The following is a 25,284-nucleotide window of genomic DNA, read 5'->3' as shown; positions in this document are numbered from 1 at the left end:
TGCCTGCAATGATTTGCACTAGTCATATGGACTACTTTAGTGCTTTTAGAGTGCGTTGTGTATCATTTGATAGCTTTTCAGCCTGTGGTCAATACAAAGCCTATTTCTTGGAAGAAACGTAGGCTTATATTAAATAATTATTTAAAATTCTGCTTTTGTGCTCTGCAAAAAACATACAGTCTATGGGTTTGCAATGACATGAGAGTGAGTAAATACAGTATTAACAGACTTTATTTTTGGGCGAGCCAGTAATGGCGGCCTCAATAGGTTCAAATGTAAATTACATGTTGAGGTTTTCAAGTAATAAAAACAGTGTTTCTAATGTTTGAAGGTAATTTTAAACATATTCGGGCATACAAATCTTCACAGTTGGGTAATATAATATAACCCTGCCCTCCACAGTCTTGCAATCCAGATGTACTAGCTCAACAGTGATGACGCCCCTGTAGGCATAAGGTTCTTGGTGCAGTTATCCCTCAAAAATTCAGAAGAGGCTCCTGTTAATAAAGTTTAGCCAGGGCGTGAGAGGTGCAGACACACCGCACAGAGGCCCTTGAGCAACAGCCAGGCTGGTCTGTGAGAGGTGCACTCATTAGCAGCTCAACAACAGATGGAAACGTTCTTTGCACTTTAGCAGATGAGAGCTTCACCTAGGGCCTAATGGTGCTATAATGTACATACATGTCTCCAAGCAGTCTACCTGACTACCTGATGATTGCCATTAGCTGAACTGAATCAAGAGGTCAGAGGAGAGAAAATCTTGCGGATGAACAGATTTGAAGATTTGAAAGTGTTTACTGCACATATAATTATCTCTCCTTTCGTAAGCAGTTTCTTCAAACTTAAACATAAAAGCGCCAATGTGATAAGCTAGACAAAACCAAACTTACATTTTGTTTAGGTGGAGTTAAAAATACATATAAAGGACAATTATTTTAGTTCACATTATATATAAACAGTTTTATTCCTATACAGAAAATATGAAATACAAAAATAAAGAGTAACTTTGCCAACAACAACAATAGATAAATAAAACATGTAAAATACTGAAGTAAGCAATTTATTGATATCAGCTTTTTAAGACAATATTTTAAATGTCTTTTCCGAGCAGCTTTTAATAATTAAACTGAATACAACATCAAAGCTCATCGAGGTAAGCAGGTTGGGCAGACAGATGGATTAGTCAAACTTTTTTGGAAGAAAATTGTTTCTATTTCCTTATAAATTAAAGTTTGCACATCCCACCAAGTCATGTTGGAGGAAAAAAATTACCCAATAAACCTTTTTATCATGATTTATGAAGATATATCTACAAGTCCCATCATAATATTTAGGGCGAATATCTGTCTTTCCCTGCATGTGATATTCAGGGCTTGTTCAAGGCCTTGTTTATATCCATGTTGGTTCATCGTGAGAGGAAGTCAACACAGAAGCCGAAGTATAAACAGTAATAAATATAAACATCCAGAGACACATCTGCAGAAATAGAAATAAATAAATAACTTAAATGAAAAAATAAATATGATATCTGTTAAGTGTACAGTAATTTTAAAGGGATGCATGGCATCCATTTAGGAAAAAAGAAAAAATGAGCATTGCATTGTGGTAATAATTTGGATGAAAACGGAGTCCGGTAAAGCACTCTCTAGACTCCACAGAATTTTACTAATTTCTTATTTCTCATTTATTAAACACTAACGGGAACAACATCTAAGTCTGAGAATAGTTTTACTTAATTTCTACATGGACTACGTGTATCTTAATGCTAGTATTGACATATTAAAGGGATAGCTCACCCAAAAATGAAAACTCTGTCATAATTTACCTACCCTCATGTATAAATGTCTTGGTTCTGCTAAACACAAAGGAAGATATTCTGAAGAATGCCACTAAACAAACAGATCTCATCCCCCATCGACTACCATAGTATTTGTTTTCCCTACTATGGCAGTAAATGGGGGATAAGATCTGGTTACTGACATTCTTCCAATTACTTCCTTTGTGTTCAGCAGAACAAAGAAGTTCATGCAAGTTTGGAAAAGACCTGAAGGTGAGTAAATGATGACCAAATTTTCATTTTTGGTTGAACTATCTCTTTTGGATGCAGCATTTACAAATGTTATCGAACAGTACTGTGGCTAAAGAAAGTAAAGCATCAAATCAAATATTTATTTATATATATTTATCTATAGTCACTATATTTTCTGTCTGTACAATTATTATACAATTTAAATCTTAACAAAAAATGGCCACTTGTTACATCATCTGTTCTTACTAGCTCCTATCAAAAAGCATTGAAAATACAGTATTGTAAAAATCCTGAGAAATGGACAACAACCTACTGTAAATACAATCAACCTTCAATGCTTTCAGCTAAAAGGGTAATACTAACTGGCCTTTGTGTTTTCTCTGGGCTAAACTTCTAATAATACTCCAGATGTGATTTTGCAATTACATTGAAATTACAACAATTTCATGCTGTTAAATAACAAGTGATCACAAGTTTGCTAATTTAGCTGAAATGCAACATGTCAAATTAAAGACCAAGAAAATGGGCACTGACATCCAGGATCAACAAATGAGCTTGACAAACTATTCAGGATTTCGTGTGGCTCGCAATCCTGATGAAAATCCTGGTAAGCAAATGCTAGTCGAGTTATAACATGTAGTTTTTGTTTACAGAGTAACTACAAAGTAGCTATTCTCCCACTTTGGGTGATGTCTCTCGTCTTCTCTGACTCGATGCAATCTCATTTAATCCTTTCTACAGAGGTTTGGCGTTATTAAAGTCTGTATACATAGGCTGATGTTGGAAATCCCTCACAGCCTCCAAAGACAAATCAAATTCCCTTGCAGCTTTTCAGCCAGGGCCAACCTTGCCCGACCTCGTTCTGTAACTCTGGCCCGGGAGGCTTCCTGATTCCTCCTTCTCTTTGGGCATTGCACCATATCCTCAGGTCATGCTCCCCCTCCCCTCTTCCAGCTTGGGTCATCCTACACATTCACAGTCTGCAGCAAAGAGGGATTTGATGGTTCTCCAGGAAGTGGCAGGGCCAACCTTTCCTGACCTCGTCTGTAACTCTGTAACGGGAGGCATCCTTGTTCCTCCTTCTCTTTGGGCATTGCACCATATCTTCAGGTCATGCTCCCCCTCCCCTCTTCCAGCTCGGCTCATCCTATACATTCACAGTCTGTAGCAGAGAGGGATTTGATGGTTCTCCAGGTAGTGGTAACATCCATGAAGGAGACCGGCTCGTAGGCCGTCGGGCGGCAACAAGGGTGCGCGCTGATCTTCCTGGCCGTGCGTTTCGGCAAACTCCCGTTGGCCATCAGAGCACGCAGAGCAAGGTCGTAATTCCCACGAGACCTCTGGCAAGAGCCGACACAAAACTTGAAAAGGACAATCTCGTCCGAATCAAAGCCCATGCCCAGGTCCCGTACGCGCATCTCCCGTTTTTCCACACGGCATTCCCGACTGCTGTGCCGCCTCCCGTTATTTTTGTCTTTCTTTTTCTTTTCTTCCTTCTCTTTTTTCTTCTTTTTCTTGCGTGCACCTTTGGTCTGAATGTCGGTGGTATCTGGTGACCGGGGGGAACGTTCCCATCGAGCCGGCTGCTGGTCGTTCTCAACAAACACAGATGGCTCTGCAGGAGACATGGAAACAGATGGAGACAAAGAGAGATTTATCACTTTTCAGGTTTGAATAATTCATTGCTGATTCATTCATTTTAGAACATTGGAAAACGATTTCCAGACTTACCAAACAGGCCCTGCCATGGAGAGTCACTGCCCTCGTCTATGTCCTCCTCAATGTCCGGAAGAGTCTCTATAGGCGGTTCCTCCACTCCAGCGCCAATGAATGCCACCGCAACCTCGGATTCTGTTCTGAAACCTGACCTGCCTCCTGCCACAAGGGGCAGCAGAGACATCACAACCCATACAAGCACCTGCACAAACAAAGCAGAGGTTGATGGGTAACTGAAAGCAAGTTTTTCTCTAGTCTATTAAGACACTATTGAATCGACAGATGTCCAAGCAAAGAATCTGTTCATTTATACACACCTGCCAGCTTTTTGTGTGACACGATGCATCTGTGACTGATCGTATGACAGACATTGCTCTGAACCGACCTCTTGGCCACCAACTCCCACCTGCATGGAAAGAACAAGGAACAACTTTATTATACACCGACCTACGGGAACATACAGAGGCAGGTTATGTAAACTCAAGAGAGCAACATACGGGTGACACGTAAGCGTACATACAAACTTATAATCAAAGGTGCACCCATTCATCACAGGCATAATGGCTTTAGAAACACGCTTATTGTTGTAACAGTGCAATCTCTGATCGTGGCCGGTGCCAACTTGCCTGCAGACAAAGCTGCGATGTTAAAAAGAGCCGTTGTCCATCAAATAAACAGCCTTGAAGTGAAGGCTGTCAAAAGCATTCTTGACTTGGTAGCACACGTAGAAGAGGCCTTGTTGCTCTTAGGGGGTCTTACAAGCCACAGAGATACAGAAAGGCTGATAAGAGCCCTGAGCAATGCAGATGTTTATTGACTCATTGCAGTGTGTGACTGTGTAACCTGTGCTGTGGGCTCTGATTTATATAAGGGTCAGGAACGGGCCACAGTGTCTCAGTTAACACCATTCAAACAGCAGGACTCAGTCAAACACAGCAACACAAAAAATGATTAATGAGGACAGGCCAATTATTTGCTGGGGGAGTAGAATGAAAAGCAAGCAGCGGATCGTGCCTTGCTCGTATTTTGGCATAGTTTAATTGCTTTCCAGTTGTGTGTAATTGACTGAGGCCATTATCCTTTCTCGTTGCTACCTCTATGAGATGCGTAGAAGAACTGACCCGATGACAGTCGATCTTAATTCAGAAGAAGAAATATGTTTGCTGTGAGAGGATGTGGGTTGCGGTGGCTGAGGCACCTTTACCATTCCTTGTTTTATGGAAGACAGGTTCAAGAGGTTGAATAAATACATTTCTTTGGTGATTTTCTGATTGAAGTATACGTTTAGGTTTTAACATTTTTAGATTTAGAGGATTAGATCACCCAAAAAAAAAAATTCTGTCACCATCTATTGTGGCTGTGTGACACTGAGGAAAGATGGAACATGCAAATATTGTGATAAACAATATAAGATATGATAATTTATCAAACTATATTTATAAATCACGATGTGCACATTTAGATATTTTGGTCATTTTAATATATTGTGCAGCCTTTTATTCACCCACAGAAGGAGCAGCCAGCCATATGAGTTTTTAATGATGGGATTCATTTTAGCGAACTATCCCCTTAAAGCGATAGTTCATCCAAAAGAGACTATTCTGTCACCATTTATTGGGGGGAAAATTTTGACGTGAATATTGTGATATACGACATCTGATACAATCATAATAAAATTATATTTAAGATAGTACAAAATATGAAAAAAATGAAAATTATATAACCAACATATGTATCATATTCTTTGATGATAAAGAAAGAATCATTACAACAAAAAATCTAACAACTGCAATATGTTTATCACGACATGCATATTTTGGTTATTTCAATGTATTGTGCAGCCCTTATTCACCCCAATGAAGAATAAAGACGGCCATTTGAGTTATTTCAAAATATCTTCTTTTGTGTTCTGCAAATTTGTTTTGAGGTGAACTACCACTTCTGTTCTCCACCCTAGTAAAGCTTTTAAAGCTGTATCCTTACCACCACATATTTCCATAAGTGACTGATACCAATGAAAAAGTGTTACAGTGTTGCTAGTCTCACGTGGAACATCATTTTTAAACATAAAAATACACAACAAGCAAAAACATATAGTAAAATAGACCAGACAATAATTTGTTCAATATTGCACTACACTGTTCGTGCAGAAGGAGGCGTTATATCCGTCTCAGTCACAGTGTCTGCCTTTCATCTACTCCTAAACTCACCATGACTCTTCAACAATATGATAGATAAAGCTTAATAAATTAAGTTTTACGGCCAAAAGTAAAAATAGTATCTCATGTGCTCCTCAGGAGCATTAAAGATGTCTAATGGTGTATTTAAAGATCTTCAGTCATCTTGGTTTATTGGCTTCTTAAAGCGAATTTAGAATTTATGTCCGCTAAATCCAGCCAAATAAATATGAACCCAGTTTCAACAGCTTCAAGACATATTTATGGTGTCTCTGGAGGAAGGGCTCAGCTTAGAGAGACCACATACTGTATGACCAGAGATGAATGTAGACATTCTGTCAAGAGGGATGACAGCGACTTCTACCCTATAACTCCTGCATATGGTGCATTAAAATCTAAATGATGTTTATGTGAAAGGATTTATTGTTTTGTGATGATTTTATAATTTTAATGGTATACATTTCTAAATGCGTGGCACTTTATGTAAACCGCTGTAATTGCTTTGATCACCAGCGAAATAAAAGCACACGCCCCGAGCCGCATATGCACGACTGTTTGTTTAGAAATGGTTTGTGTGTGCGTGCGTATAAGTGTTATGGCTGTGAGTGTGCAACAGAATCTACACATCTGCGCTCCTGACCACAACAATCATTCTTACAGTCTGGCCGGCTGCCCTCCTTCACTCTTCAGCTTCTATCAAGCTGAATGTATAAACCTATTGCAGGAAAACTAGGCTGACCGTAACAAACAAATCAATATCAAACACCTACAAAGAAACACAAGCAGCTCAATAGCTCAGGAATTTGGAAATCCATTCATTACAGGGTATGGAAGTGCAATCTGGCTAATAGGCTGGCCAGCACTTGGGCTCGGTAAGGCTCTTTTCAGGTTGTCAGTTTCTAAATGAGCCCCTCGGCCTCTCGATCCATGACGGCCCCCCACCTCACTGCTTCCTGTAAACTGAGCTGGCACACTGGGGGCACAGGCCAGAGGTTATGATAAGAGCACTACCTGCCTCTTAAACACACAGCAGGCTGTTAAGAATGTGATCGGCAATGAAAATGGTTCATGAAAAATTAAATTCATACTTCAGCTAATTATTCGTTTTGGGGACTTCCTAAGTATCATAGTTACTTTCACTCATACTTAGAGGGGTTTGTTGAACGTTTGTCATAACATGGAAGACATTACTGCTAATTTTACATTATATAAAAACTGCTATGCATTTTTTTAAGCAACACTTTGTAGTTTTTCGACCTCAAAATAATGTCTCCAAAATGAATTCAGTGGTAGAACAACTCCTAACCGAGGCTGTTCAGGTAGCAGCCCATCCCCTGCCTACTGAAGAGCGTGACATGGTTTCCAAACAACGTTTCTACATAGGCAGGTTCCATCAGCCTTGTAAACAAATTCACATGCGCACAGGGAAGCTTATGCAGCGACAATATTTACAACACTGGTAACACACAATTGCGGTATCGGGAAACCATGAGCAAAAATTCTAGAGTGTTGCTTTAATTAAGCCTTCTACAATGTTTCAATTACTGTTCTGTAGACCACTATTTTTATTTTTTTGGATATTTAAATATTACACTTTTTTTCAGTATTTAATTATACTGACGTTTACATTTGAAATTAGTTCAGCAGTTCACATCAAAATTTGCCCATATCGACTTTCCATGGTAGGAATAAAATGACTATGGAAAGTAAAATTTTGAAGTGAACTACTCCTGTAATAGCAAATTAATATATATTAACATTATGAGAGACATTTTTCCGATTAGTGCTGTTCCTACAGTATATACATCTTGAAAAAAGTTTTATAAACGTGGTTATTTAAGTGAGTACACTCAAATGTACTTTTGTAATATGTTATAATACCATATATCCTATTTAATTCAGGGACCTATAGTAGTTTTATTTTTGGCCTGTATGTGGTATGTATATTTACTGTAAAGCTGATGCAATGCAATATTATAAAAATCAGGTTAGAAATAGATTTGAATTGAATTTGAATTGAATTGAATTGAACATGCCATTTACACATTGCACTATTAAGATTATGTGTATCTAAAAGATGTCTAAACAATGACATGCTTTTTGATGACAAAAGAGGCCACAACAAAGATAATTGGGTTCTTTTGAGTAGGAAAAGTAAGCAACCATCCTACCACTCCCTACAACACTTTCTAGCAACCTCAGTCCAACTCATTAACAACCATTTAGCAGCATAGGAACGGATGCAAAACCGAAGCATCATAGTTTGGTTTTGCATGAGCAAGCAAAACATTTTTTTTTGTGGAAAACATACAAATCTTCAGAATTTTAATGTATGAAAGTAAACAGTTGACTGCTCGATAAACTTGACAAACAACCTGTAGGAAGAGTTTATAGTAAGGTCTCCAATGAATTTCAGTTCCATGAATGTAATTAGCAACTCTAATTTCTTAATCAAATAGACTTAACCAGGACATCAGATTTGCTTCAGGGCAACATATTTACCTAAATGCTACTGAGACACAAGAACCATCTCGATTTGGCTTCGGATTTGGTTAGGGAAACCCACACTTTCCTGAAATGACATAAACAGTGGTAAAGAAAGTCAAGAGAAAGAGCATTCTAAGCTACATAACCACAACCAAAAGAGCACTGGAGGAAGAAAGGGAAAGGCCAAACTGTCCAATGTGGACAAATCTTTATTAGGACGAGTGCAGCTGGTTGTGTTTAAGTGCCCTGAGCAGTGTCTCTGTTGGCCAGTCAATGTCTGCTGGATCATGGCTGTTAACATGCGAGCTGAAGGTGCCTGAGGGACGAGTCTATATGCGGCTACAATCTTGAGGAACTGCAGAGCTATGAGCAGAGTGGTGTTGACGGTCTCCGTACAGGGACTCATTGATTAAAGGCATGCTTTAAAAGCAGAGCAACCCACCCTCGGGCAAATACATGTCACTGTTTAAGAATAGTAGAGCATCACAGCGGCGTCATTGGGACTAAGGTGGACACAAACTACTCGGCCATGACAGCCGATGCAAATGAGGGACTGGCTGTCGTTGATTTGCTTGTGGTGATCGAAGGGAATTCTGCTGAATACGCTCTACAAAGACACTGTAGATGATGTGTTGATTTTAATGTTGAGGTTAATCATGAGTGTCTGAACACATCAAAGCTAATATGATAATGTTTTCTCGAAGGTACTACATGCATTCCCCGTGGAACCAAACCCACGACCTTGGCATTGCTTGCGCCAGCCGAACTACAGGAAACTGTGTCTCTCGAGAGACCCCTGTGTTATTTCACTGCCCGTTCCTCCCAGGTTGTTCTCCTCCCTCCGTCTCAGACAGAACCATTAGAGGTGTTTGATGTGCCAGGTCTACCTGTCATTAATGATGAGGTGCAGTGATGTTGGATAGGCCATGCTAAATCAGCCAGCCAATAAAAGACACCTGGTGAAAGCGGAGATGCAAAGTACGCTACACAAGCCGGTTCTGACTGATCATTGCCAGACATGCTTTTATCTGGGGGTGTGAACTTCGGTCATGAGGTGCGTGTAATATATCTATCAGTGTACCCTCTGGCTCTCTAAACTTCATCACCCTCAATCTCTAATACAAAATGGGTACATGCAAAACCGCAAGACTTGCGCCCTCAAGAAGAGTGCATGCTCTTCAAGTTCACAGGTCTTTCCTTGAAGTAGGTACTTATAATGCTCTGTTGACAGGGGCATATGTTGTTTCATGCATGGGATGCCTGTGTCCCAACTAGGATTCGTCCCTAGTTTAGCTATGAAATAATCTTTTTGGTTGAATTGACCTAGACGGTGTCCCAAATTTTTCAGATGATCATGAATAGTCAGATTTACCAACTAGACCAAGGCCGTTTATCGATGCATCCTTGATATTGAGAACAGATCCGGGTACTTTCATGCGTTCTCTGTTCTTGAGTATTGGAAATGGACTGTGACGGTAATTGATGACGCAGAGAAAGAACACGAGAACACAAGACTGCTGAAGAACGCATATTGAGAAATGGCCCAAGACCATACTAACTCTAACGAGCATAGACCAGCTGAGATCAGCATGCCATTCTTTTTATTTTCTTTCCAGAGTGATGTGTACCTTATTGAAACAGTTACAACAGCCTGCATTTTAGCTATTTACAGACATTCAAGACACCGGTTCTAGGACAGTTTAATGTTCTTACGCTCCAGAACCGAGTTCAATCGCAGCATGTCTGAGTGCGTGACATCCCAGCGTATAATTCAATAATCCTTTTCTGGCAAAAGGTAAGTTCCCATTACTGTCAAGGTCCAGCCACTGGAGAGGCGAAGAGAGAGAGTATGCTGCCAAGAAAACCAGCATTACCTGTTTAAAACCCTTTTGCTCTTTTGTTGAAGTTTCCAAGAAAAAAGGCGCTGATTATTGGATTGTGAACACATGTGGTTTTCAGACCACCATTCATGACATTCAGTGAACAACTCATTAATTGCAAAGATCCATCATTCAAGTGTCAGCTGGTTTCATTTGGTCTCTTAGAGGAATTTTTTTAGTCAAATTATGCTTTCTTTTGATGTTTGCAGAAATGTAGATTCTTCTCTTTCGGGTATAGCACACTCATAGTCATAAATAGCTGCATGTCCTGGAAGTCCAGACTTGAGCAGCAAATGCACGCAATACAGCAAATAATGCCTTCATTTTGTTCAAAAAGAAAAATGCTGTTTAGTGCTAGACACGTAATCAATTTGATCTAAAAGACATAATAAGACGTTTCAATTATACAGCTGTTCAACATTGGTCATCAATGACATTGCCCACGTTCAGGATCATTGCTTTTTGACTTCATGAAAGGGTAAATTCCTCAACTCACGGTACATCAGCAATGAAATCAGCAGTGTCTAAGTCAGAGGCTTTCAGCCTTGACAAAAGAGGCACATTGGTTTGCAGACTTTATTTTTGCTACGCAAATGCAGTGGCCACTGTTTGCATTCCACATCACGCGCCTGTCGGACGGAGCCAAGAGAGCATCCCCAATAGTCCCTCGACTGAGGCACACGCACGGACCACACAAACAGCACTCTCAGCTACCTACAGGCGTGCATACGCACTTGCACACATACCTCACATCTCACATCACAATGCGTGAGATTAAGCCCATTACTGCGGATCTGATTGCTGTTATAGTACTGATTGTTAGGATTTTGGATTATTGAATGTGTTTTGTTGACTTTAGAATAATGAAGTTATAAACACTAGTTAATAGTAGAAATTAGATAATTTAGGGTAGCTTGTGAAATTTTATCACTTTTTAGACGGAACTAGTTTCACTGAGGAAGTTGGTTTGGGTACATTTGTGTTTCACAGCTCTGTGATCTCCTCCAAATAAGCATTTCCCAACATAAAACATCTATATAGACATTTTCATTAGACACAAGCGCCTGGCCCGAAGCTAACATCGGGTTTGTAATTGTTATCAGTCTGGCTAGTGGCTTATAATAGAACAATTTATATTTCATTTATATTAGATTCATTTATATTAAGATTGTATTGTACAATGATTGGATTAAATAAAAATGAGTTGAATTTTGTTGTTATTTTAATTCGATTGTTGAATGGGTTGTGTAACTTTGTCACATTTACGTTAAGCCACGTAACTTGCTAGCTAATGTACTCGTTATTTCTTTTGCTTGGTATCAGAAATAATCTGCAAGGAATTTGTTCTTTGTGGATGTTCGCCGGAAGTTAAATTTTGGCCACCAAAGCATGCATTTGCAGTAACATTTGCTTATGTTGTTATTTTGAAACGGTCTATTTATTCAAAGTGAATAATGCTTCTCTTCATTCACATACTATATTTACATATAACTTTTTCTCTTGATCCATAAAAAATACCACAGTCTGATTTTTGTGAGAAAGGAAAGTAAATAAATAACATTGTACATTTAAAACGTACTGTTGTTCTAAACTTGAGCAATTTAGACTCAGTAGCTTATGTCTTTTCCTCGCTGAAACTAATCCTGGACAAACAGCTTTACCTTCTCTCCTCTTCATTAAAGTGTCCTGCCTTTTGCTTTGATAACCAAATACAGCCAGATTAAAAACAATGTAAAAGGGAATGACTGAGTAGGAACACTTGGATGAACAAGTCCTTAAATGGGAATAAATAAGGAAAGAGTGGCTAATGGTGAAGATAGTATTTCAGCCCTGAAAGGTTTAGCCTGAACAGTCACAGCGACCTCCTAAGAGAACGAGTGAAAGATAGTTATGCACTAAGCAACCAAATACTCTTTAAAAGGAAGCCGAAAAGTTACCCTTGAGATAACATGGGTGGTTGGAACGAAAGAAGCTTCATCATTGAAATAATTTATATAAAACCAGATAGCTTGTTAATTTGCAGTTATCCTATCCACCCAATGTTAAGGAGGACCGGACCCTCACTTTCACATACTCTTAGTTTCTAAATGAATACTCAGGAAATTATTTCAATCGGCCCAACATTCGGGCACACAGGCCAGCCCATCCTCACAGGCCTTTATACTGTAACTCACATCCCATTTGTTCAAATTAAGCTGAGGGAGGGGGGAAAACCAGCCATTAGTGTGTCTGGATGAACTAACGACATTCAAAGCGTTTCCATGTCGCCCGGTTCAGCCTTAGACAGGCTTCAAGTAATGACCTGGCCCGGTCTTTCAAAGGCACCGACGCCACAATGATTAATGTATCTGACCTGGCAATTTCAGAAGAATACAGCTTATTGTATTAAAACACTGCTTAGTGCTTAAAGCCACAAACATGAGTGTACAATAAGAGCACTTAACATTCTTTGCTATCAAAAGTTTGGTAAGAGATGTTCAGATAAAGTGAAAAAGGTAATATCCTTCATCAGTGTCCTTAAACCGATGTAGATACGCTCTTGAACTTGCATGGATTTCATCTGGCAATTCAGCTAAAACCAACTATTAAGTGAAAGCCAAGCGCAGCCATTGGTAATATCTTAATTCTGTTTGTAGTATTAAAGTCTGTATAAGCAATAGGCTGAGAATTGATAGCAATCATAAGATCAGATTTTTTTTGTTGCCACAATCAAACCGAAATTATCAAGCTCTGTCAAAGGACATATCTCAAGGAAAAATCTTCGCAAGTTATATATGTAACCACAAGGGGGAGAAAGTCAAATACATTTTGTAAGAGGGGAAAATGTATGGACATTCCAGAACGTTGTACAGGCTGTCATTACAGTTATTACAAGAGTGAAAGTCCGTTTAGAGTCAATTAGTCGTTAATTAGATTAATTAGACAATTAATCATCACTTTAATGTGACCGATGTATTGTGGTACAGTTTAAGACCTGTTGGCATCTTTTAACTGACACAGAGGCCCATTCAGATGAAGCACTGACCCTAGGAGAAAATGGAGTTGAGGTCAGCTAAGGTCCAAGGGAAGTGGACCCTGTGGCAGAGTTACAGGACCCTGTGAGATATCTCAATTTTCTCCTGTATTCTTCGCACAAAAAACAACTCTGTCCTTCTCCGTACACAAGAAAGCTTTGAAATTGTTATATAATTATGATATCAAGAAGTACAAACCCTTAGAGTAAAGAACTTGCTTACAAGGATAGTCCTCCCAAAAATGAAGATTCTGTCATTATTTATTCACCCTCTTTTCATTCCAAACCTGTATGATTTTTTTTCAGCAAAGCTCCAAACTATATTGGGCCCCATAGACACAAAACCAATGATATATCTATAAAGATCTCAATTCATATGTGCTCCACAGCAGAAATAGTCATGTCCAGGTTTTGAACGACATGAGGTGAGTAAATGAACACTCATTTAACATCTGGGTGACGATCTCTTTAAAAGGACCTGCTTGCACAAGAGTTTGAGAAAATAATCTCATGTCAAATTTTGTCCAAGAGAATTAATTTAAAGTTAGTCTTTTGCTCATTTGCATGCAATCCAAAAACACATAGAAATGAAATTGAGGAGCTGTAATGTTCGAAGACAAAAAAAGCTAACATCCACAATTGATGTCCGTGGAAATAAGGACAGAAAAAAGCCGAGACATCTCTGTCGAATGTCACACAATAAAAAACTAAACGATTTACGCTTTCCTTCCCATAGAACAAATAAATGAACTAAAATAAAAATAAATGTACGTGCAAACAACAGAAAGGATTAAAGGAAAACGTTAATCGAGAAATTAAATGGCATTTAATTCCATTCAAAAACGAAATGAAATAATCCGGCGCTTCTTTTCTAGAAATTTCAGATCTTTGTACAGTCAATAGGCCATAGATCTCTATTTATTTGCAGGAACACGTTCAGCAGGCTTTGTAAGGACCATTTTACTATGCTTATGTTCTGTGAGAGAATAGAATGACAGGCAGGTCTCCACAGACCACACCTGATGGAACCCGCCTCATAAAAGTTTCAATTAGCCTATACACAAACCTTCTAAAGTTTATTGCCCGAGGGGAGACATATTATAGAGGTCTGAATAACAACCAAATCTGCTGACAATCTAGCACTGTATATTCAAACTCCGCTTGTAAAGTCACAACGCGTTCATGACATGAAGTTGAAGTTACGCGCGTTACCGTGAGTTCCCAGATCTGCTGGTTGAGCGCGAGCGCTCCCGATTCGCACAGCCTCGCGCTTCTGGTAGGCAGCTCAGCGTGTCTTGACGGATAAAATCCACACGGGTTTCCTTAAAGGTTCATAATTCTCTAGCAATGGACTTTCTCACGGGTATGTCCTCTTCTGAAAGCGAGAGAACAAACTCTTCAAAGGCGAGAAGGACGCAGAAGCGCCTCCCTCTGTGGCCAAGCCTCTCTCTCTTCTTGTGCGCACCTCGTTAGATTATTCTGAGAGGAATGAAAGTCAATGACCATGACCCGTTTAGCATTGGAGTTAGTAATATTTCTTATAATAATTATAAAAATAATACACTAGCAATATAATCGATAACCATCACGATAAATAAGAATAACAGTGTTGTGTATTCGTAAGCGTTTCAAGCGCGCATATAGCCTTCATTTAAAACATTTGCAGGCATTGATTTCGTTAAGTTAGATTTGTATTTATATGATTAATAGCGAATTTCCTTGTTTATTGGTGTTACAGCGAAATGCTAAATTCAGTGCACTTTCCAGAAAAGGTTGGACTTTTTCTTAAAATAAATGATTGCCTATATAAAATGCTTATTAAAATTGGATCCAAACAATGCTGATTTACCGTGTAAGCAAAATTGGGGAAATTAACCGACTGTTTCCTGTCCAAGAATAATTTAATAACATTACAAACACTTCAAAAGCGGCCGTGAATTCGTCTGAAAAATAGCCTTAAGAGGATTTTCATCACAAATCGCTACATATCGGGTACAGCGATTCATGCTCTTGGACTACAGTGTCTGTGGAAAAGAGAGTTAATGTGAGATGCGAGTAGATTATTTTCCTCCTGGAAAGATTTATCCTGCTTTCATTGACATTTAACACGATTTTGTAAAAATCTTTATCCCGTGTAAAAAAGTTGCATATAACACGATACCATAACCGAGGAACCTGTCTGAGAAAAATATGGAAATGTGGAGATTAAATAGGCTAAACAGCAACAACTCAAATCGATTTCGTTCAAAAAATGTAGTCTACTTTATCGGACGTCCGAAACACATTTAATGGTAATCAATACACATAAATGTACATTAAACAATAATTACAAATCATATAAATTGCCACAGATTAGGCTACATTATGGCCATATGCTCAAACATAAACCCCGTGCTTCATTTCGATCACCTTTCTTAACCACATTTTGTAGCCTATTATATAGACTTTTATTTACGCTATACTTTTTAATATTATTTCTCGAAAAAACTGTTAAAATTAAAATCGTGCATTACATTCTTGTAAGCAATTATCATACAATCCCGTCAAGCAGATACAGTACGTTCAGCTAAATTACGCAACCAATGTTTTTTCCCTATGGCCATGCCTCCCACGAGGGCAGCTCTCGGTAAAGAAATAGCCTATTCTAGTAAAATAAATGAACTCCTGGCCCTTGTTCTACGAAACCTCTTTGTCCGCCCTCTATTTCCCAAACTTCATCAGCGGAGTTCCCTCCACCCACAGACATGCATGCGCTGACTTTGGCACTCCTTCCTACAAACACCAGACATCAAGCACAAAGACTGATCAAACAGGGCCTTGCTCACTTTAGGCTTTCACTACACATTCGAGGAGGATCTCATGCGCTCTATTTATAGACCAAACTAACAAAACACGCAATTGAGTGAGGTATGGGGAAATATCAAATCTTACCACTGCTCCTATAGAGAATCCATGATGAGAATACAAAGTTTAAAGTGACTGATTGGGAAATCTCTCAGTGTAACCTTTCCCCTCAGGTAACCCTGCTTAAGATACAATGGAAAGTAATTTGATTTAAACAGATAACATTGCAGAGTATGAAGCAGTCACAACTTTCAAGCTCCTTTTCAGGTGCACCGCAGCATGTCCCACTCAGGGTTTCACCAGCTGCACTTAAAGGTATTTTCCCATATAGAATGCTTTGCTTGGGCAACATGTGGCTCTTACATTTATGTATATTTTATTAGTTATTTTAATTTGGCTAATCAAAACTGGGGTTGGCATGCAAAAAATTCAGAAAAAAAATAACATAGCCTAGATAAAAATACACTCGGAGAGACCCAAGCGCACACCTTCTCTGACATATGTGGCTGTCTGCTTAAGTGATGAATGCACCTTCGCACTATTGTTTAGGGTTGAAGAACATGTCCTGTGTGTACTCACAGCTAAGCCCATGAGCACATGAACAACAGATAAAGGCACCCAGTCAACAAACAGCTCATACTGCATCAAGGGTGATTGAACTATGACGAATACTGCAGACACTTACAGTCATGCAGCCCCTCCCAGTAATGTCAATTCTCTCTACAAGTAACCAGTGCAGTGTGTTTACCTGCAAAGCTCAGTGTTATAGCACCGGGTTCTGCAACCTCACAATACCATATGGGAATTTTACTGATCTATTTAGCCTGTTGAATACAATATAGTAGAGTTAAAAACAAAATTGTATCGTCTATCATGAAACACATTCAGTTGCTGTTGTGTGTTGCTCATCCCCTGATCTTTCCTCGTTTCTGTATATATGTGTAAAACCCTCAAAGCATTGACAGAACATTCTGTACCCAATTTAAGGCTGTAAAAGTCACAAAGAGAGTGAGAGTCAAATACTGTGATGTTTGCAGCCACATCTAACAAAAGACGCTCGCTGAAAAGCAAAACAAATGGAGTCACGACCATATGCCAACAATAGTGGCGCACACATGGAGCTTTCTTCTTGACATATTTTTTAACTAGAAAACTCTTCTCAACCATATTATAAGCCACACTGTGAACATACCAATTGTGTTATAAAAACAAGATCTTTTTGCAACAAAACCTCAGCATTAAAAGTGGGAGACGCTAATTGGCTAGACAAAAATGCTTATCATATGCATGTCTGGTTATGTTTATTTTTAACCAGCTGTGAAAAGCTGTTATCACCATAGCCAAAATTTATTTACCATAAATTGGTAACCATGGTATGAAAAAACTTTAGTGAATGTTAGATAAAAGTCTCAATTGTACAAAGACTGTGTGTTCTGTTGAACACAAAAGAAGATATTTTGAAGAATGTGGGAAACTAAACAGTTCTGGGTCACCATTGACAAGGAATTTTTCCCAACTGTGGAAGTCAATAGTGCCCCAGAACTGTTTGGTTACAAACATTCTTCCAAATTTATTTCTTAGTGTTTGTGCAGAGCAAGAAAATTTTGAAATCACTTGAGGGTGTACTGTAAAAAATCACTCGCAAAATTTTCTCCCTACAAATATAAATAAGAGTCAAATGATTGTTTTGCATATACTGAACAAAATTAGCCTAAACATGTCTCTAATAAAGATTATTTTGTTGACTGGACTAACAAGTTTTGTGCCAAAATGCGTTTGCCCAACTTACAAACATTGTATTCTGAACAACCAATATTGCAAGAGTTTAAAAGTTCAGAAGATGCATTACAGTATGTTCAATTCTGTGTTTCTTATTTGCTTTATTAGTGTTTTAGTTATTGTTGGCTTAATTTATTTAATTAATAAATATGGCGATATGGCTTTAATATCGTTGTAACTGTTTGTTATCTGTTGAGTTTAGAGTCTTTTTAATGGATGATGGTTGAGATTTGTGTGTTCAATGTTGAGATGTAAGTGCATGACACAACAGTAAAGCCGATATATAACCACTCAACACAAACTATTTAAACAGTTTCACAGTTAAACAGGAACAAAGTTTGTGTCTGAGCAACCTGGTCGCACCCAATTGCGTAAATAACACTCTGTTGCATTATCGTATAATACGTACGCCAAATTGCGATTTTGCGTGCATATGATACGCCAATGTTTGCTTGTACCTGGATGGAGAGCAGCCATTTTAAAATGTACATGAAGAGGAAACACTGAAATAATTAAAATAATAATGTTAGGTTTAGGGTTTGGGTTAGGGTAGAGGTTATAATATGCACGAACGCTAACATTAGGTTTAGGGTTTGGGTTAGGGGACAGGGTAATGAGACAAATTGCTGTTTAATATTCAAACACGCTAATTGGCATATCATATGCATGCAAAAAAAGGCGCATTTATGCACGCAAAATCGCAATTTGGCGTCCCTATAATACGATAATGCACTTCACGTGTTATTTATACACAATTGCTGCGAATTGGCTGGTGTGAGGCAGAAACCATTTACAGTTGTAGTAAAAAACAAATACATTTCCATCCATCAATTTTCTTCGCTTTTTCCGGGGCCGGGTCACGGGGGAAGCAGTCTAAGCAGGGATGCCCAGACTTCCCTCTCGCTAGACACTTCCTCCAGCTCTTCCACGGGGTCTCCTCCCGGTGGGACATGCCCGGAACACCTTCCCGGGAAGACGTAAAGGGGACATCTGGAAAACATGCCCGATCCACCTCAGCTGTCCCCTCTCGATGTGGAGGAGCAGCGGATCTACTCTGAGCTCCTCCCGAGTGACCGAGCTTCTCACCCTATCTTTAAGGGATCGCCCAGCCACCCTTCGGAGAAAGCTCATTTCGGCCGCCTGTATCCGGGATCTTGTCCTTTCGGTCATGACCCACAGCTCATGACCATAGGTGAGAGTAGGAACGTAGATTGACCGGTAAATCGAGAGCTTCGCCTCAGCTCCTTCTTCACCACGACCGACCGGTACAGCGACCGCATTACTGCAGAAGCTGCACCGATCCGTCTGTCAATCTCCCGTTCCATCCTTCCCTCACTCGTGAACAAGACCCCCAGATACTTGAACTCCTCCACTTGAGGCAGGGACTCTCCACCCACCTGAAGTGGGCAAGCCACCCTTTTCCGACTGAGAATACATTTATTTATTTTTATATTTAACAGTACTAAAAGAGTACTTGGAATATTTCATTTAGCTAATTTAAAATTTTTCATCCACACAAAAGAAATATATGAATTGCCTGAACAACAGTAATTGGTTTGACAATAATATCTTTGTTAGAAATATCAGACCATCAGCATTACATAAACAAACAAATTTAAGTTGACTAAACAAAGTATCATTACTTTTTAGAATTAAATAATATACGTCAACACAAAAGTCTTTCTGCATCAGGTTGCCTAATATTTTTACGTTGGCTCAATTTTTTTACAGTGTGAGTAAATAAACAATGACAGAATTTTCATTTTTGGGTGAACTATCCCTTGAACTGAAAACCAGAGCAGTCATTCACAAATTGAACGTTCCTGCTACTGAAGTTAAGAACGCAGCCACACAAGCTCAGGCATACATTTATCAATGAATAACACAATTCACAAATAAATCTAAATCAAGTTATCATAGGAATTCAGAAAACTTGCATTGAACTAAACAACAACTTGTCCTTTTTTATTTTAAACCCTCTTCCCCTACCTCTCCAAGTAAATGCATGGAAAACATATGACCAGTACATTTTTCCATTTGTCTTCCACAGAAGAAAAGGGCTCACATGCCTGCAATGACATGAGGGTGAGTAAACGAAGACTTGACTTTTTCTTTTCCTTTTACAATTTTTAATAAAAAGGAAATAAGTCATATGAGAACATAGCGCATGCAAGGTTTGGACCACAGCTTGATAATGAAGAAATGTGGTGCTGTTTAGAAAGAGGTCACCATAACTCCAAGCAATGTTCCTTTGACTCTGAACATGTTCAAGCTGAGCGGTTCCAGACCGAAAGGCAATGTGTGCTATTCTCATGTGCCACGTTAAAGGAACGTACCCTTCACTCAGTGTAATCACAGAACGGTGGGACGTTTTGTGGTTGACATGATTTAAAGACGACAATTTATGGGCCATTTCTCTCACCTCTTCAGGTTTATGAGGTAGCGAGGTATCAGCCAAAGGATTATGGGTAGGATCTACGTTTGTCAACACAAATATGCTGTAAAGTGATGGGAGTATTTTCTTTAGTATCGCTATTAGCGAGCTATTAAACTTCATAAATAAATCCTGGGACGATGTGTGCGAGCGTGTTTTGAATAGTGCTTTGTCGTTGCAAAGGGACAGTTAAGAATTCTCAATAAAGAATTGCCAGAATACGGATGGAGTTTTGATGCCAAAACGTGGAAGGTTATATTACGGGAATATATTTATAGCAGGACATAGAGTAGTGCAGTCACTTTAAAGCGCCTGAGTGTCACCCTATCAGAATACAGTTATAACATCCAGCAGCTGTACTGCTGTGCCTTTCCTGTCTCAAGTCCATATCAGTGTGTGTCCCGCTGTTAGACGCTGTCTTCCAGAGCGGCTCAAATGAAATGAGATCCCTGTCAAAATTGCACTTTAGCATTTAAAGAAATACAGAGAAAGAGAGGATGAAATAAAGTAATATTGTTCTTTATTTCACTTTTCACACACTCACTCTCTGTGGGTAGGGCGAGGAAAAACTGCTTGCATTTCCTTTGGCTGCTACTTATTTTCACAAAGTCCAGTTGGATCTCAGTTGTAACAAACTGAATTTGGTAAGAAAAAAGTACACAAACTGTATACACAGTGATACACACACATAGAAGTCAAAGGACAAAGTAGAGCTTAAAGGAACAGTTCACCCAAAAATACTGTCATCATTTACTCACCCCCAAGTTGTTCCAAATCGCTAAACATGTCTTCGTTCTGATAAACACAGAGAAAGATATTTGTAAGAGTGATTGTAACCAAAGAGTTCTTGGCCACCATTTCCTACCATTGTAGGTAAAATTGCTTTATGCGTTTCTTTGTTCTGTTGAACACAAAAGAAGATACTTTGAAGAATGTAGGAAAACAAACAGTTCTGGGGCACCATTGTCATTTTTCCTACCATAATGCCGGCCAATAACTGATTGGTAACAAACATTCTTCCAAATAACTTTTCTAATTTATACAGATTAGGAAACAACTCAAGGTTAAGTAAAGGCTGACAGAATGTTTTTATTTTTTGGTGAACTGTCCCTTTAATAAAACTCATACCCCGTTCTTGAGTTTGAATGTCACTTACCTCCCCAGGAGCTTCAAACTTTTGTTTTCAGTACTAAGCTTGCAAAAACAAGTGTTGAAGTTTGACAGCATTACACATGTCCTGGTTGACTGGTGATTTGGCTGTGGTTCTGACAGCAGGTCACCAAGTGCAGCTGCTTTAGGATTCTATGTTAAATCCTGGACATCAGCTTCTCCCCTGAAATATCCCAATTCATCATCATAAGATGACGACTAACCACCAAAGGCATGTCTGCATAATAAAATAATTATTCCCTTCGGTTTATGGCTTCAGAACACTGAAGTACTGATATTTATCAAAACCAGGCAAATTCTCTGGAAATGCTCCGAATAAAGTCACATGTATCATGATTAACTTATATACATTTTTGACTTTGCTTAATATGTTAAATAGACCATTACCAACAAACATACAGTATAAAGTTCCTTTACTTATTCATCCAACCATTGCTGTATGTGACTGAAGGTTCTACCTAATAACAGAACGTTAAGTGTCAGCATGAACAAATATTAGGGTGAACATTGTTTGTAATGACATGTTACATTTAAAGGGATTACTCTGTCACTAATCATCCTCAAGTTGTTCTAAACCTCTATACATTTATTTGTATTGTTGAACACAATGAAAGATATTTAGAATAATGTTAGCAACTAAAATTTCTGGGGCAATACTTACCTACATAAAGGGATAGTTCACCTAAAATGAACACTTCTGTCCTCATTTATTCACTCTCATGTCATTCAAAACCTGTATGACTCTCTTTCTTCTGTTGAAAACAAAAGAAGGTATTTTGAGGAATGTCTCTGTGGTTTTGTGTCCATTCAATGTAAGATAAAATGCTGGCCGAATTGTTTGGCTACTAACATTCTTCAAAATATATTTTGTGTTCTGCAAAAGAAAGTCAGTCATACAGGTTTGAAATGACACTAAGGTGAGTAAGTGATGAAATAATTTTCATTTTTGAGTGAACTATTCCTTTAAGACCACATAACTTTTATAGATGGTTTTCAAACAGAAATGATAAAGATTAGACACAGCTCAAATTTTTATTTAGGGCAAAACTGCCCAGAACATTTATTTTATTAAAACTTGAAGATATATTTATATTATATATATATATTTATAAAAAGGAACATGAATTCTTTCTTATTTTCATCTACTTTCAATGATCATCAGAATAATGCTGATTGGTTGTATTCTGCGCAGTATAAATATACCATTGAACAAGGACAAATGCATCTTTCATGGATATATTTATCTTGGATTTCCATCAGTCAGGATGATGACTACTTCATGTGTTGAAGTCTGAATGGCTAAATATCTGCTAAACATCTCTGTGTAGTGTATGTTGAACCTAAGAAAAGTAAAAAAATGTTGAGATGGCTAGTGGAACGGCATGTTTCCAGTACCCTGCCTATGACGGAGTCAGGGCAGTGTTGCAGCTTTTTCTCTGAAAGCTCATAGCGTACGAAACTATAATGCACTGAAACAATTACTCATTAAAATGACTTGTACCTTTCAAAACTATACAGAAAAAAGCGTGACATTTGATTAAAAAAACAAGAACTTGAAACAGAGGTAAAGATATTTCTCCTAATTTTCTAATTGTCTCAGTCTACTGCCTTGAAAGTACAAAGGCAGGATTCAGCATGGCAGTGTACCATAACGTCAGATGATTTTGAGGGCCGCTTGAGAAGGTACCCTCGCCATCTATGTTAAACTTGGTCTATATATTCACCACACCAGATTTTCCAAAGGGTGAACTCTTTGAAAAAATAAATGCCTTCAACTGTGTACCAAAATAAATAACTTTGAGATGTAGCCCCTTTCCCTAAACAAAAGAAGTAACATAACCTCACATTCAGGAGATAAAGAGCCTCCTGTGCTCAGGAGAAGAGCTGAATTAAACAACTGCCTCTGCCCCTCTATACACAGGGGGAAGGATATGCACTGAGTGGCCCGGACGGAAAAACATGTGAAGGCAGAACCCCAGGGCCCGTAGCAGTTCATTAAAATGCACTGTAAAAATCTTTGATATTTACATTACGCTAATACATTCAGGCAGGAGAAGAGGGCCGTCTCCTCCTATAAAGAGGTACATTTGGCACAATCAGTAAATGTTGCGACTTGTTCCTAAAGGACTGGCTTTATGGTCACCTCCAAATATCATTCGTGAGGGGGTCAGATCAGAACAAGGATTGTCTACGGAGACATTCAAGAAGCTTTCGATGTTCCGCTTAGAGGAAGCCTGTCGGTTAAAGGCACACGTGCATCTTAACTGAGGCATCGCTCCAACGCTCAGAAATATGCCTCTTAGTGTTCTCTGGTCCTCATCTTGGGTTTGCCAGGACTCTTCATTATCTAGTCCTCTGGGAGAGGAACCCCTTGGGAGCTTCAAACCCCATTTGTCAAGTCTGTGATGACGTTGGCTTTAACCAGCTTGCGGAGAAACTCCTTTTCTTTTGAGATGTTGTGCGTCCATGACTATGGGGAGACATAAATAGAATTGATAACTTTTAGCATGGAACACACATCTTGAAATACACTTGGATTAAAACTTAAAGGGCTCAAATGAATTCTTAGAGTAGAAAAAATTCAACCAAACATTACTTTAAGCTAAGCTACCTTCATTCTCACAAACACATCAAACCTATTAGGATATTTTAATATAACAATAACAGTTACAGTATCGGGGTGTGGCCTGAGATCAGAAAACCCCAGCCCCACTGACCATCTTTTCCAACCATTCCTTCAATATACTGTGTTTTTTGTGTGTTTTTCTGATTCGCAAACTGAACCCCACAACAGAGGAACAATGGGCTCGATAATCCTGGATGAAACCAGAGCTTTGGGTTCCTGTGAGAGGATCAGAGTCCGAATGGGTGGACTGCACATCTGCCCCTGACAAAAGGACTGCTGGGCCAGTGATACTGGGCCAAGGCTCTCGTCATAGTCTCTGGGCTGTCTGCTTCAGCCTGTTCAACTTGTGTGAAGGATCACATTCATAAAGGCCAGGAGATCCAGGAATACGATTTCAGTCCCCATAAGAAAGAAAAAGGTGCAGGCCAAGATGAATGCTGTGGTAAAAGTGTCTTCACGCTTAACCACTCTAGAGACAGAAGACCTGAAACAATCTCTTCCATATGTGACTGTAGTACAGAAACTCTCAGACTGGAGGGGGATATGGCTACAAAATAAACTGGATTTTGTAGCGATATGTCAATTGAATATTGAATGTATATTCATACAAATCTTGATATTCACAAAAGTAGTGCTTTGGTTAGTGGTGAGTTTTAGATTTTCGAACATGCCATGTGCAGCCTGTTGTCGATGTCCTTCCAAAACCTCAGATGTTCAAATTCTCAGTTTTTCGGGATATGGGAAAAAAACTGTACTTTTTAAATGATCAAATTAGGGTTTACCCAGAATAGTCAAACATTCGATGCTTCGATAGTAGGAGCCGGATTAAACTTCCAATCTCACTGTCAAATCTTCGCAGAGGTGTAATACAAAGGGGGTCACGCCATTTTGGTTATATGGGCAGAGGCGTAACTGACGGGCACACACTGTGTCGCCAAATAGATTATTGTATCATTTTAGGGTTGGGTACCGAATACCCCGGAGCATACGAGCGTGAGGTCTGGCTTTGACCCAGCGCGGTACGGCGTCTCTCTGCGTCTTCTGTGCTGTGAGACCGGTAAAGAGAAGCAGCACGCTCCGCACACACCCGCATGACTTTCAAATGTAATGTGTACACCGTTTCCAAACA

At 39.0% G+C, this 25,284-nt stretch overlaps 2 protein-coding genes across 13 annotated transcripts in view; both read right to left on the bottom strand.

The window, feature by feature from the left end:
• Positions 1-940: 940 nt before the first annotated feature.
• On the bottom strand, positions 941-23,802 carry LOC130417034 (glial cell line-derived neurotrophic factor). The gene is made up of 6 exons (XM_056742366.1): positions 23,673-23,802; positions 15,983-16,074; positions 14,515-14,575; positions 4,063-4,151; positions 3,761-3,947; positions 941-3,644 (listed from the first exon to the last, which is right to left on the bottom strand). Exons 1-6 carry the CDS (start codon positions 23,800-23,802, stop codon positions 3,172-3,174), a joined length of 1,032 nt encoding a protein of 343 aa, XP_056598344.1. The 3' UTR covers positions 941-3,171.
• st3gal3b (ST3 beta-galactoside alpha-2,3-sialyltransferase 3b) overlaps positions 22,548-25,284 on the bottom strand; it is a 49,005-nt gene continuing 46,268 nt past the window's right edge. For all 12 annotated transcript variants that reach the window (XM_056744442.1, XM_056744445.1, XM_056744441.1 and 9 more), the window contains one exon: positions 22,548-23,999. In XM_056744442.1, coding sequence (XP_056600420.1) covers positions 23,910-23,999 — 90 coding nt within the window. In that variant the 3' untranslated portion in view covers positions 22,548-23,909. The remainder of the gene's footprint in view (positions 24,000-25,284) is intronic.

Source organism: Triplophysa dalaica, chromosome 3 (genome assembly GCF_015846415.1).
Source record: "Triplophysa dalaica isolate WHDGS20190420 chromosome 3, ASM1584641v1, whole genome shotgun sequence".
Classification (NCBI taxonomy): Eukaryota; Metazoa; Chordata; class Actinopteri; order Cypriniformes; family Nemacheilidae; genus Triplophysa; species Triplophysa dalaica.
This window is presented reverse-complemented; position numbering and strand designations above follow the sequence as displayed.

What these genes read in the sequence shown, in the direction of transcription:
- LOC130417034 (XM_056742366.1), bottom strand. Translation starts at nt 23,802, where the DNA reads ATGCCTCAGTTAAGATGCACGTGTGCCTTTAACCGACAGGCTTCCTCT. An exon ending in AGGGCGGACAAAGAGGTTTC is followed by an intron (nt 14,576 to 15,982) that starts GTAGAACAAGGG and finishes GCTGCCTACCAG; the next exon opens with AAGCGCGAGGCTGTGCGAAT. An exon ending in GTCACACAAAAAGCTGGCAG is followed by an intron (nt 3,948 to 4,062) that starts GTGTGTATAAAT and finishes TTGTTTGTGCAG; the next exon opens with GTGCTTGTATGGGTTGTGAT.